Source organism: Amia ocellicauda, chromosome 1 (genome assembly GCF_036373705.1).
Source record: "Amia ocellicauda isolate fAmiCal2 chromosome 1, fAmiCal2.hap1, whole genome shotgun sequence".
NCBI lineage: Eukaryota > Metazoa > Chordata > Actinopteri > Amiiformes > Amiidae > Amia > Amia ocellicauda.
Window position 1 is genome coordinate 1,835,073 of NC_089850.1, and position 14,989 is coordinate 1,850,061.

Below are 14,989 nucleotides of genomic sequence, written 5' to 3' on the forward strand. Positions count from 1 at the left end.
GCAGAAGCAGATGGTAAAAGAATAGAGACCATGAAACGTATTTACTATAAAAGAAAATCTGCAATGGGTGGTGAACAGAGTTTAAGTGTGGCAGACAAGGTTAGAGAGTTATATGAAGAGGTGCTGTTCTAGCGGGGTGAATATGAAGAAGTGAGAGTTGGACAAGTTCTTAGAGAACAAGACCGAAACATACGTGGAAAATAGATATACGTATTAAGTGTATATGGACTTAGTTGCTAATATGGGAGTTAGCACACATAAGGCATCTCGGGTTGCTAGAGTAGTTTTTTAAAAACTGGGTGGTACACAGAAAGACTACAGAGTACAATTCTTACAGAAAATGATTGGACTCTCTGCACAAATGGGACAACAAAAATACGTCTTTTTTAAGGATGGTGCAAGGATGCATTTAGGACTCATGGAACAGTCATCAGGCTCTGCTCAGTAAACATTTGATACTGTCAGAGAAATGGTTCAGGACATAGTCAGATGTGGGGTGTGTGACTTGAATGTACATTTTTACATTACAAATCTTGCCGGGGACAGAGCTGCACCCAAGAAAAAAATAAATTACATTTTGTCTCAGTACAGATCAGATATTCTTCCAGAGATCATGGAAGACTTTGAACAGCATAGTAAGGCTGATAAGGCTAAACTTAAGACTTTTCTGTGGATTGCGTTTAGTTTATGGTTTGGCTTGTCAGGCTGATGTAACAAAGTGGAGACAAAGTAGTTAGTTTGTGCTTAGATTGGGTACACAAAACAGTAGGAGAAAGCAGGGTAGTTAGATTGATCAGAACTGTATGCAAGGCAATGCAGGAAGATGCTGTGAAAAAAAGTGGAAAACCAGTGCAATTAAAGACATTTCTGTTAGGCAAGGACAAATCTGAATTTGTGCCACTGGTACCATTCAAAGGTAACAGAATGAACTAGGGCTGGGCGATATGACGATATTATCAATTACATCCTCCAAAAGATAGGCCGCAAGCTCAGCCGCTGCCCGTTCTGCCTCACTCGTAGGTGGTTTTTTGGTATTTCCGAGGAGATTACGGGCAAATCTGTGTCTTTTCGTTCACATAAAGTAAAAAAACAACAACATATGAATCCAAATTAACATGTATTTATACTAAAGGAATACAAATATGACTACAAAAGATTTAGAAGTGAATAGTTTTTCGAAATTACGATTGTAAAATTATGTGAAAGAAAAGACACAGATTTGCCCGTTTTCTCATTGGAAATAGGTAAATTTCAAAATGTCACTGTCCTGGTCACAAACTTTGCTTTTGTGGGGAATAATAGCCATTTTCTATACTTTTGAGGCATAAGCAATTAGGAAATAACACTTACTACCCAGGAACAAAAAAAAAAAAAAATTGTTACACAGTGTAATCGATCCCTCAGGTCCAGGACGTGCTGTACCATAGAGGTCCGGGAGGTCGCGGCAGCCTCCCAGTCCTCCTTTATTAAATTGAGGATTCCCCTTGGCCGCCTCCTGTATAATAGCTCAAAAGGAGAAAAGCCAGTAGAAGCCTGGGGAACCTCATGTACCAAGAACAGCAGGGGTGGTAGTAACTTATCCCAGTCATGAGCATCTGTGCTTACAAATTTACTGATCATGTTTTTGAGGCCATCTGTTTGGGGATGATAAATTGAGGTTCTGATGGACTTAATCCCCATGGACTTAATCTGGGAAGAATTCCCTGCTGTTTTAATGTATGTATTTGTGTTTAATATTATCTGAACTGTTTGCAATTACATTGTAAGCTATTTACAATCAATGTGGTATTTATAAAACACTGGTATAATTGTTTTGTTAGTGGCATATGAAAACAGCCTTGCATTGTGCCTGCAGTTATTTTACTTGGTACTTGGTCACGTTACAGTAATGTGCTGCAAACATTGCAATTCTCCTGGCAATAGATACGCAGTTTTAACAGGATACGATGATGACCAAAAGTAAACCGATTTATTGATCAGTTAAAAAAATGAATTTGCGTTTCAGTTCACACTACTTAACTGAAAGTAAATATGCTTTGAAAACGTAAAAACGTTTGCCAGATTTTTTTCCTGTTGCACCCCATTCACACTGGGTTTGAATGCTGGAAAATTGCTGGCAAGGATGCATTCACACAGAAAAGATTGCCAACAAGAGCGCTGTAGCCATGGGACCGAGACGCTACAGATGCCAGTGGATCCGGAGAGGAGACCCGGACCGACACTCTGTATGTGTTTGTACAAGTTCGATCATTTCCCCGTTTAAAGATATGGCCATAGCAGTAAAATACTCCGAGATGGATATTTAGGAGACATTACGCTACCGTGTTATTGTTTATTTGTATATAGGCAAAACAATCATCATTCGGCAGCGCGACGCTGGTTATAATATTCACAAATATAGTAGTCTATATTGTTGTGTTCTGTATAAATGCATACAGTGTGTTTAAATAGACAGTTTGATGCGGTCACTATTCAGACTGTTGTCATACGATTATGAAAATGAATTGCTTTGCTGGTCACATTCTGCACAACATGAACGCACCCATGTATTATTTGGTTGTATCGGAAGTAGTCAATGTGTTTAGACTACATGTAGTAACTATTGCCATCATTAATATTATTATTTATTTATTGGCAGACGCCCTTATCCAAGGCGACTTACAAATTAAGAGCAATACAAAGTGCAAAACTACAGTACAGTTCCAAGCATAATGCAATTTACAATTTACACACCTGTATAGGAAATATACAGTAAACAATACAATGTAGTCATGTATGTATTTGTTATTGTACACGTTATGCTGCCATTTTTTATATGCACTAATCATGTAAAATGTAAATATCCGGTGTTTTATTAATACAAAAGGAACCAAGCTCACTTGATTATTGTCCTGAGAAAACACGGAATCGAATCACGACAACGAACCCGAATTACGAATTCAGCACGTTTGTACACAATGCAATGTTGAATGGGAGCACACTGATACATTGTTTCAAAGCAAAAGAACCGAACCGATTTCATTTGAAACGAACCCAGTGTGAGGGGGTAACACGTTTGCCTGTACAGAGATAATATCTTTTGTATAATTTATTGGTACATAACTTCTGACTTGTGTGACAATAGTCAGCAATACATACGCCAACCTGTTGGTTGATCAATAACACTGACAATTGCTGCGACTATATTATTTTCAACCTCTGCCATTTCTAACAACCCGGTCAATTAGACAAGGACCCCTGCCGGAAAATTGCCGGCAACAATTTGGAATCAGTGGCCGATTCACACAGACCTTGCCGGTGTAGGATACAATAGTTCCCGACCATAAAAAACTTCCCACCACCCTTTCCGGTTCCGTCGCTTAGATTTCTACACAATGCTGAGCGTGCATATTTTTAAACTTGAAAACTCATATGAGCAAACTCTATTTCCCAGCGGCAACTGCAAATTGACCTTGAAAACTCCTGGAATACATTGGATTAATGGAAGGAAACTGCGCTTTGTTTTAAAGTAGAATCATTATTTCCCAGCGATATGGTGGATGTTGATTATTAAATATTATACTATTAGTATTTGTAAAACGAATACACATTGATGTTAGATTAGTTATTTAACGGATTTGTTTTTAATACTCTAATTTAAAATTTAAAGTTATATGTGTATGATGTGCAAAAGAGTGATATTTGTTGACATTTTGTCAACGCAAATATGAATGTATGCAAACAATGTGACCTTTATTACAGAATCTACCCATACTTTCCACATGCCTGTCTGTAGCCATAATAATTAATTGTTCATCTAAAAAAACGCACCCCACCCTGCCTCCCTTTTATTTAATAAAGTACAGTAATACATGCAATGATATAGAACATCTTATTGTATTTAATACATGTAACTAATGGTGTGAACGTGTTTAATTCAAATCATCCAAATTATTTTCTCAATTTAAACGTATCACTATAGATAATTTAATAGATTAAAGGTTGTTTTACATTGGCCACATTTATATAAATTCTGATGCTGTATTATGCCACATAATCCTTATTGTTTATAAAAAGTTATGTACAAATATATGATTGATTTTTGCAATTTCTGTATTTTATATAAAGTCCACATACACCGATCAGCCATAACATTATGACCACCTGACTAATATTGTGTAGGTCCCACTTTTGCCGCCAAAACAGCCCTGACCCTGACCCAGGTGTGCTGTGGTATCTGGCACCAAGACGTTAGCAGCAGATCCTTTAAGTCCTGTCTGTCCAGCACATCCCACAGATGCTCGATTGGATTGAGATCTGGGGAATTTGGAGGCCAATTCAGGTCATGATAACGAGATTATCAGTGTTATTCACTTCACCTGTCAGTGGTCATAATGTTATGGCTGATCGGTGTATCACTGCATGGAATAGTACAGCGTATTGCAGTATTTTGACAGAGTATTTGAGTATTGACTCTTTATTAATCTTAACATGAATTACTTACTAATTAAATGCATCAGTGAGCCGCTGTAAATTGACATAATTGGTTGATATGTTATTAAGGAACATAGGATTAAAGATTTCGAAAAAGTGCTTTTCACACAAAAGTACAAAAGTACAACAAGAAAAGTCCCACTGGGAAACGAACGTGTCTTCTATTTTGCTGTGCAAACATTAGTTTAACACAGACTATTATTATACATCTTTTCAGTGTGAATGGGGTTTAATATTACATATTATATTTTACTTTATCGTCTAATTTAATTACTATACTGTAGGAACATTTTATTGTGTTGCAATACTAACAACACTGCAAGTCAATGTTAAACTCCACACTTCCAGCGCTATGGTGCCGATGCACACACAGCACACAGCCACAGCTCAGCGCTGCTCAGTCTGACTGAATGGCGGCGGCGGCTCTGGCAGTGGAATGTCGCAGGGTCAGTGTGTCTGCTCTGCTACGACATTCCAGTCTGAACACTTGGAGCGGCTGCACAGAGCTGCGTTTCGGTGCAGTTTCTGGCCAAACGCTGGACTCGCACCATTTGACAGTGTTTTGGGTTGTAGTTCACACACATCCAAACGTTAGACAAGGGTACTATGATAACTGTGGTGGTTAATATTTTAACTTTTATTAACTTTTAAAACATCCAAGATGGCGGATTTGACATTTATTAGGGTTAAAGTCACAATTTCGTTTTTTTTTTTTTTTGTGGTATTGCGCATATATAAGTTAAGGCATAATCTAACCATTTAAGTGTATAACAGATTTTTTTTTTTTTTAAATCGATCAACCACACTACGGGTAAGGCGTTTTATTTTTTTGTGTCTGATTCCATTTTTCTACTTTGTATTTGGTTTTCTTGCTGTATCGCGTCTTTCTGCTCTGTCTGAGAATCGCGTCTATTCTGTATGGCTTTCCTGGCTTCCCTAAGTGCGGTCTGTGAGCTCTCGCACCAACACACAGCTCAGCGCAGCCTAACCTGCTCGGATATGTTTGGTATCATAAGAAAGCTACAGCCCTGCCCTGTAAGAAAATGACAGATACGTGAGCGACAGGATTCGGAATAATAATAATAATAATAATAATAATAATAATAATAATAATAATAATAATATATAATATATAATAATAAACAAAGTTGTGTAATATGGGGAAACAATAATAATACGGATCTGACACAAGATGCATGAGAGTTGACAGGTGTGCTTTTATTGCTTCTATGTCGTTATTATTTCCACACGTCTTCTAATAGGAAAGTATTTTTACATAGACTAATATTAATTTAACAAAGTTGTTGGTTACATAATAATCAATTAAAATGTATTAATTAATGCGGAAACGATTTGTGATAGAGACTTGCGTTTCTAGCTGCTTAGTTGAGATTCTGCTGAAAAGAACCATGTGCGGTTTGTTTACATTGCGTCTTTGCCGGCATTTGCGCAACTGCAGAACATAGGCATAGTATTGACCAATGGAAAGGACGTTATTATGTATATGTCATCAGCCTAGACTGTATGGATATCTAGCCAATCCAAAGACCCTCTGAAAGCCCTGGAACTCAGGTGTCAGATTACACGCTGCCCCAGAGCGCACTGGTCAGGCCGCAGATGAGAGACTGTGTTGCATGATATGCTATTACTTGGGGGATTTTGTTATGTTACAGGAAGTAATACTTTAATTTCACTCATCATGTTTTAAGTTTTATTTTTATACATTTTCCGTGGGCTCGAGTAGATTCTGCGGGCTTGAGTAGATTCCGCGCTTTTTTGTTAACAATCTGTGCCCGCAGACTCCGTCTGGCCCTGGTAATGAGTTATAATACAACTTTTGAATAAACTTTGGAACTACGATGATTGATAAGTTTACTTTTCAATGTTGTTTTATAAACAAATCCGAACAGAAAATTGGTGCAGTGCAGATATCTATAATATATATATATATATATATATATATATATATATATATATATAAAAACACAGGGCCTATATATATATATATCCATTAAGTTTTTGACACTGTTCCAATACATTGTTCTATGTTTTTAATTAAAATCGGAACTAAAGAGCAAGTTATTCAATAGGTTTGTGTTTATGTTTTTGAACCGTGATGACAGATGAATGAAAAACGTGCAGAATGCAATTTTAGGTACCCGCCCAAAGCCACTTTTTCCAGACACAATGAAACATTTACCTTGTCAACCTTGTAAAAAAATTATAATCTGAATTGAGAACTTTTTTATAATTAATTGATTTATACATTAATTTATTGGCTCATTTATTAATTGACAGATTAATTAAGAATTAAAGATTTTATTTTAACCCTTGTAATGCTCCATATTAAGCAATGCACTGAATGGATTAGATTTAAGTAATTGACTGTTGACTACACTGTAAAAAATCCAGAAGACTTTTTAGAACACATTTCTGCAACACTTTTTGAACACTTTTTGGTGTTCATAAATTAAACACTGTTGATGTTCAGTTAAAGAACACTAGTGTTTTTAATAAAAACAGTAAAATGTAAATACATGCATGTACTTATAGAATTGCAACAGTTTTTGAAAACTTTTGGGTGTTTAATTTGACGTAGGTGTTCAGCTGCAGAACATGCAATTGATATTAAATTCTGGATTTGTCTGCGATAAAATAAATACAATTCACATTGCAACATATCATTCATATTTTTACCAAACTATTGAAAACAGGTTATTTTAACACTCACATCCCATTTCAGTCATCTAATTGTGCAGTTTCTTCAGATTGTTTAAATAAAAACATGGGACTTTTTTATTTTCTTATTCAATCTTAACATTTTATTAGTCTTATGTCCTGGAAGCAGAACAAATGTGTTTTTTTACATGCAATACATCAAACTTTCTTACTCCACAGTATTGAAGGCATTGTACTTGATTTATAAGAGCACATGTTCTTTTAACCATATTTTGATGCAGTTTGCTATTTTAAGTAATCTTGGAAAAAAAAAGCTGTTAATTAACAAATAAAATTATGTATTTTTACCTTAGTGTTTGATAGAGCTGGTGATTCTATTTCACCTTATTTGTTATTTGAACATAAGAGACCAGACATTACTCACTCACCCTTGAACTCACCTTCTTGCACTTGCCTGATTAAGCTTTCAGTTTTGTAATTGTGATTTTCTTGTCGCCAGTAATTTAACAATGTTCAATTAGGATGCCGATGTGGCTTAGCAACATTTGATTATGATTTAAAGGTAAGTGGTTCGAAGGAAAATAAACATTGAAAAATGTACGGATGCAAAATACTAAATGCGAAAGAATAAATGAATAAGTAAAACGCACCTGCGGCGTGATCGTCCTTTACAGAAGTGTCACAGTGTCTCATGCTTGCTGCCTCACTGTTACAGTGACCTTTTTTCATTAAAGAGTTTCATAAATTTGATGAACTTGCTTGACTTCACATCCAGAAATGGGTCATTTAAAATGGTCTTCTGCAAGAACTCTAGTAGCTGAGAATAAATTTTAGGATAGCTAAGATTAGACACGTAATACACAGCCAACAAAATCACAACTGCATCACTAACTCTATTTGCCTTGGTGTAGATACTGCACTGGTCGCCAACAACAATGGCTTCCTCCAAGGTGTCTCCTGAAGTAAACAGGATCAGCTTAAGTGCACTCCCAGCTTTGGACATCTGGTGTCTATCAACTTCAGTGCTCGGTATATACTAAAATTACAAAAAAAGAAAGAATTGGGCAAACCATCTTTAACAAAACCAAACCATCTTTAACAAAACCAAACTATAGGTCATTCAGTTGATTAGCACACTGTAAAATTGAATTTACTAAACACCATTATGAAATTACTGCTTTTTATTCATAATTGTTCCCCTTCTCTGGACTACACAAGAGCTTCCATGCATCAGTCAATGTCCTGTTGAAAGTATAAGCATAGGTCTGTCTGAATAATTACATTGATTACAAGCACGTTTTCATTCTTACACTAAGAAATACATTTATAAAACACATTAAAGAGGTAAGCCAAAATGTTCTGAACAAATATAGCGAAAAAAAAACAACTAAAGGTAGAATGTATTTAAAACAATAACTGCACATTATACTTTCCAGTATGAGAGCAAGAAGTAATCATATATGAATACCTCTTTCATCTCAATAACAGGACTTGTCTTTTCGCCTCTTCCCTTACAGAATGCCATCTCCTGTTCCAAGTACTGTAGAACAGCTATATCCTTCAGCTCTCCTTAAAACAAATGTATTATTTTAATATTCTATAACAATTTATGCAATAATAATGCAAATATTAGTAGTTTTCCCCCACACTTATGCAATAGTAACCATATATACACACACACACACACAATTTTGCTAAAATGTATGGTACACATAAGCAATTAACTTAACATATATTACTTGCACTGGATTCGCCATCATGCTCTCCACAGTCATCAACACATCCTCCAGTTTTCCGAAAATGTCTCCTGCATCATGTCCGTTTGTAGCAAGGAGGAAGTCATAGAAAACCTACAAAACAAAGACATTGTTGAGAACAGGTCAAATGCATTTATCATGTTTGGAATCTATAACTTAAGATACTTAATTGAATATATACCAATAGTTTATTTGACATGCTACTTCCTTCACCTTCAACATAACACAAACTTTAAAAAATCTAACTTACGTAATCCCCTTCCTCAAAACAAGGGTATTTCTCCAGTATTGGGCTTAATTTTCCATGAGGAATGGAGGACATCCACATCCGGCGGTTGTTATGAATCTCTTTTAACAGCATCTTTACATGGCTACCATTTGGTTTCACTTTCTGCCACTCTTTTTTCAGCTCTTCGTTTTGTCTGTTGTAGTCTTCCACGGGCAATAACAGAGACACTGCAGGTCCAACCTCATACGTTTTTTTTGGAGGAGGTGGTCCATTTTCTGATCCATCTGAATTTTGCTTTTTGTCTTTGTGGTGGATATGTCTCATCCTTTGACTCAGACATTTACAGAAGTGAGACTAAAAAGAAAAGCAAAAGGGTTGTAATTGAAGTCATATAATAAAATGTGGAAAGCACAACTTTTAATGATTGGTTATTTCAAATTGTGGAGAAAAACATGAAGAATTGGAGGAGGAAAAAATTGGGTTAAAAAAAACAAAAAACAGAAATGATACATACCCAAGGATGAATTCCCAAGTGGGATATGGAGGGGTACTGCTGTAGCATTTTTCTCCCAATTAGCTGATAATCGGCTGAAGTCATGGTTTCGTAAACAAGATAATGATGAGCAGCCTCATCAATCATTCGATTCCAAATGCTGGAAGCCATGTTGTTTTGAAGGTTTGCTTTTACATATTGCGAAAAAGTAGGCAATAGTGCTTTTCCTGCAGACACGTCTGGAATGAAAGGGTAAAAAAAAAAAAAAAAAGTTTAATGTAGTTCACAGGTCAGAAATCACTGCATTTAGATTTACTTTATTCCAAATACTATACAAGCGGATTTAACATGTCTGTATGATCAGGAATCACTACTCAAACCACACTAGGTAAAAAATAAAAATAAATACTGGAAACAAATTGGTTACATATCACTAGCAGAAATACAGTATTAAATCTCTTTCTGAGACCCTGATTAGAATTAATTTATTAAAAAAATAAAAGACAATAAGTACTTTAAATACCACTTATATTTGCAAAAGGTGCATTGTCAGGAAATCTATCCTAAACACTGGGTCCTGGAACCATCTCCTGCTGGGCCTGCGCTCCTGTGTCTTGAGCTGACTGAGTCAATGGGGGTGTTGACTGGCTCCATGCTCCTGAAGTATCTGTAGTACTTTTCCCTGACAGTATTGCAGCACTTCATCCTCATCCACCTCAGTTCCGTCCTCCTCTAGCACTACTCTGCACTTGCCTGCTGGTATGCTACGTTTTTGCTGACCTATATATATATATATATATATATATATATATATATATTGCAAATTGAAATGCAGTTATTGTTGTTTTTTTACATCACAACACTAACTTTTTAATACTAAGTATACTGCACTTAATACTTCAGACATTACACACATTAAATAATGTATACATGTTCTAGAACATGCATATATGCACTTTTGACTACATAATGATAATAGTCACATAATCAACACATTTCAATGTATAAAAATGATATGAACATTTACCTGCAAACAGGAGATCAGCAAGTTTATCACAATTAATCATCTTTTTGTTTTTTCGGTCACAACTCCAAACCTTGAACACTGCCATTGTCTGTAAAATAAAAATAAATAAATCAAATGCACTGTATAATTTGCATACATATAATAAATATTATGAATTAAGTTTATTAAAAAAAATTTAAGATATTTAATTTGAACTGACCTTTTATCCACAGAATGTCTTTTTTTCCCTTGTTATTTCTGTATTTGATACGTCACTGCCAAGAGGTGTTGATATACAAGATTGTACAATCATTTATTTTACTCTTAATCCTAAAAAAAACATGTCCAGCTCGGCGATGGCTTGTCAGACCTTGGGGTGTGGGTGCACTGTTAGCCCTCTATGGTGGGGTGCCTTTGGGGAGGTTGTGCCTCATCGTGCTTCCACAGTGGGGTATGAGGTACCTTGTAGCCCCCTCAGAGGGGGATATCAAAACATCCTTAAAAGTATACTGCAGCAGTGCTATCTCTGCAAAATACTATTTTCCTGGTATTAAAACTAATCAATTTCTCATTGAAAACCCAGCTCCCTTTTTGCTGGGAGGGGAAGGGGAGTGGTTTAACATCACCGTAACTAAATCTAACAAATTTAAGTGATTAAAGATTTCGCAAGGCCACTTTTTATGAACAATTCATATGAACCCTTGTGAAAAATGAAAATAAATAAATAATAGAAAATACAACCTACATGTAAACCATAGAATGAAATTCAGGATTTATCTATTGCAAATGAATACAAGATAATTGAAATTCTTCATATTCAAGTAAGGGACTAGAATTATTTTGTACAGTCATCCCCCGTAATTGATTCCAAGACCGGTGATGTTAGTCGAGACTAGAGCCCGACCGATACAGGTTTTATGGGTCCAATACCAATAATTGGGAAGCATGGATTCCTCAAATCTCTCCCTGTCAGAGTGAAATTGTGTCAAGGTGGGATTTTTACATTTTACATAATAAACTTAAATGTTTATCACCTAAACAATAAGGGCAATAAGGGAGAATAAAGGAAAAATATAAAAATATGCATGTTCTATACATTAGAACAAAGGCAGACACATAGTGCATAAAAAAAGCATAAGATATTGTTAAGTGCTGACATAGCTTATATTGGCATTTTACAATCGTCAGGTTCACAAGTCCTCCTCAGTCCTCAATAATGTCGATACAACAGGTTGTATTTGTAAGTGTAACTTATTTAATACTTATGTTAAACATATTGCAATACGAATCCTAGCCAAAACACGATGTACGATTTGAAATAGTTTTATATCATGTATAGTTTCAGTTTGATCCAACATTGTCTGAGATGCATTTTTTCACTCTCATTTTCTTTAGATTTTTCACTGTGATTGGAGTTTGCATGTCATTTGGAGACCGTTTTTGTTTGCTGATATCCAGTCAACATCTTCAGCGAACATTTACTCTTTATTTTAATTTCTATTGTGAATTTTGAAACGTTTTGAGAATTAGGGCTGCGACCAACACTGCATACTAGCGTACTAAATAGTATGTCAAAACAGTATGCCACCATTAGTAGTACGTCCAAATACACAGTATGAATATCATAGTATGCAAAAAGTACCCAGATGACATACTTTTTCCGTTTTGAAAACAAAGTATGGGAGCACTGGACACTTTTCAATCCTATAAGGCCATATGGAAAAATTGGGGTGTGTCTGATGTGTTCATTTCATGTCTGAGAAATTGGCGAACAACTCGGTTTTCAATTGTAATTAGCAAAAACTGTACAGATAGGCTAGCTATGTTAAGAATGACTGATATGAATGTAAATAAATAGTCATCATCTTTTGTTTACAGGAAATAGTCATTAAACCATGAAAAGAAAGTTAAAAATGGCGCAATTTGATTACATAATGAATGCGTCCAAATTCGTGCGTTCTGTTAATCTACAAGCTTAAAGTATATACTTCTGCAGTACATACTTCAGTGTAACTTCAGTGTGTAGTATGTAGTATGTGGTTTTGGACGCAGTCAAACAGTGACCAATACCATGGATACTCAAATGCAGCACAGCTTTCAGAAACACTTTCCATTGGTTAAAAGGGTTTTAATAAAACAAATTTGTATTGCTTTTAAAAGCTCAATGGGTTTGTTTTTGTTTCACCAAGAGTCAGAAGCTTCCAGCGGAAAACAAAAGCACCATAACTATGTTAAAAAACAATGATTAATAATTATAATAATGACTGTAAAACCAAACAAACATGTATTTATTGTTTCAAGCCTGATAATGGATTTTATGGTAATTTGAAAATATTTAGCCAATAGCTGTAGAAAATGTCGGTGGAATATGTGCCGATACAGATACTTCTGTATAAGGCCGATATCGCTGCTCTGGGCCCTATTCAAGACAGATGTTCCCATAAACAACATGTAAAAATGGGGTTCCAGACAATACATTTTGACCAAGAATACAATATTTTTATTCGCCCAAAAAATTTAATCTGATAAACAAATAACAATTTAAGGAGGAGGCACTTCAACAGAAAATAAAATCGAAAAGTCACTATTCAAAGCCTTCCTGAAAATTCATGAGTAAACGGTAAACCTTTAAATGAACTGAAAAAAAAACTGACTGCAGAATAAAGCTCTGGGCAGTGTGGCCAAACATAAAATGCCACTAGTAGCACAAAATCAATAAAATTCTAACCCAAAACCAGCCCAATATATATGACAAACCCAAAGTAAATCAATGTGTTGTTTTCACTACATTTACATAAACACACTTTCCCATTTTTTCATGTCAATATTTTTGTAGTTAAACCATTTACTAGTAATTGTATTACAAATAAAAATAATTGGTAGCTAAAGCAATATGCGAAGTGTACCAACTTGTTAAACTATAGAGGTTTTGTACACAATCGATGTGTCACTAGAAAAACAAACGTGTGCTTTCAGTTTTGTTGTTCGTGGATGTTCCGTGACAAGAACTTTAAGTTCAGGATTCGTTAAAAAAAAAAAATGAAATCGTAGCCTAATTATCAAAACGTTGGAGCAAATAAAAGCATCCAGTCCTTTCGTAAAAGTGCTGCATTTTTACGAAATTGTTTTTTATAATTGTAGGCTATGATAGGAAAAAAATGCCCAAATGTATTTTCCTGTTTAATAGGCTAAGGGGAGTCAAACTTAAAATGACACTTTATTGACATGCCTATCCCCCCTCATCAACAATATGTAAAAAAAAAAATATTTAATTTCTGTACCCTAAAAGTCTAATTATACCCACCATTCCAATATAAGGTTTCACTTTAAAGAGGTGAAAATAATAAATGCAAAAATGTTGTTTTTACATTATGTCTGTAGTCCTGTATAATCTATAGAATAATATATACTATTGTATTAGTACTGTATAATCTGTATTATAGTATATAAACTGTCAGTCATAGACTTGAATTTGTACAGATATAATATAAATGTAAGCCCAGCTTCCCATGAAATACAATAATACTGCAAAATTAAAATACAATTGGTTTGATGATCTATAAGTATTTCTGTTACTAGTCTTTTATTTGTATCATTACAGTTTTGGACATAACTGCAGTGAAGCATTACAGACTACGAAGATTGGATTCTGGAGGCTATTTTTTATCAAGAAGAAATGTTTTCAGTACCTTAAGGGAACTTATAGAACACTATTCAAATCACGAAGGTCTTTGTGTTTGTCTCGGTGAGCCATGCAAGAAGGTATGATTGGAATAAAGCTTGTGAAAAATTTGACAAATACTGTAAAGATCTACATTATTTTGCACTACTTGGAATTTATAAAGTTCTTATGTCAAGTAGATTTAACTGTGATTTCAAGTTAAATCTTAAAACAGAAAGCACAGATTAACAGTAGCCAAGAAGCCTTATAAAGGCTATCTGGTTTATGATAAGGATTTGCAATACCACAAGGGTGAATTTAATAATTTGTCTGTTCAGAAAATTAGATTGTCAATGATCTGTCAATGTGGTTGTAATCCAGAGAATAATTATGGTCAAATAGTTTTATTTTTATTATTATGTGATTATACTCATGAAACATAGAATGTTTGTGGTAGACGGAGGTTTATTTTATGTTGTTGATTTCTATATTCTTGTTATTTTTGTAGTTGGAGACTCCGCAGACTCATGGCTTATCCTACGATACCGTGGATAAATGGGAAATTAGCCGCAGCTCTGTCAAACTGCTTAAAAAACTAGGAGCAGGTCAATTTGGGGAGGTTTATGAAGGACTGTGGAATAACACTACACCTGTTGCAGTGAAAACTTTAAAATCAGGTATAGTAATCAGT

At 35.0% G+C, this 14,989-nt stretch overlaps 1 protein-coding gene across 2 annotated transcripts in view; it reads left to right on the top strand.

Annotated features, from left to right (window-relative positions):
* The window catches only part of frk (fyn-related Src family tyrosine kinase), a 60,030-nt gene that overhangs the window by 13,739 nt on the left and 31,302 nt on the right, over window positions 1-14,989 (top strand). For both annotated transcript variants that reach the window (XM_066700017.1, XM_066699947.1), the window contains exons 3-4: window positions 14,239-14,399; window positions 14,807-14,975. In XM_066700017.1, the coding sequence (XP_066556114.1) occupies window positions 14,239-14,399; window positions 14,807-14,975 (330 nt within the window). The remainder of the gene's footprint in view (window positions 1-14,238; window positions 14,400-14,806; window positions 14,976-14,989) is intronic.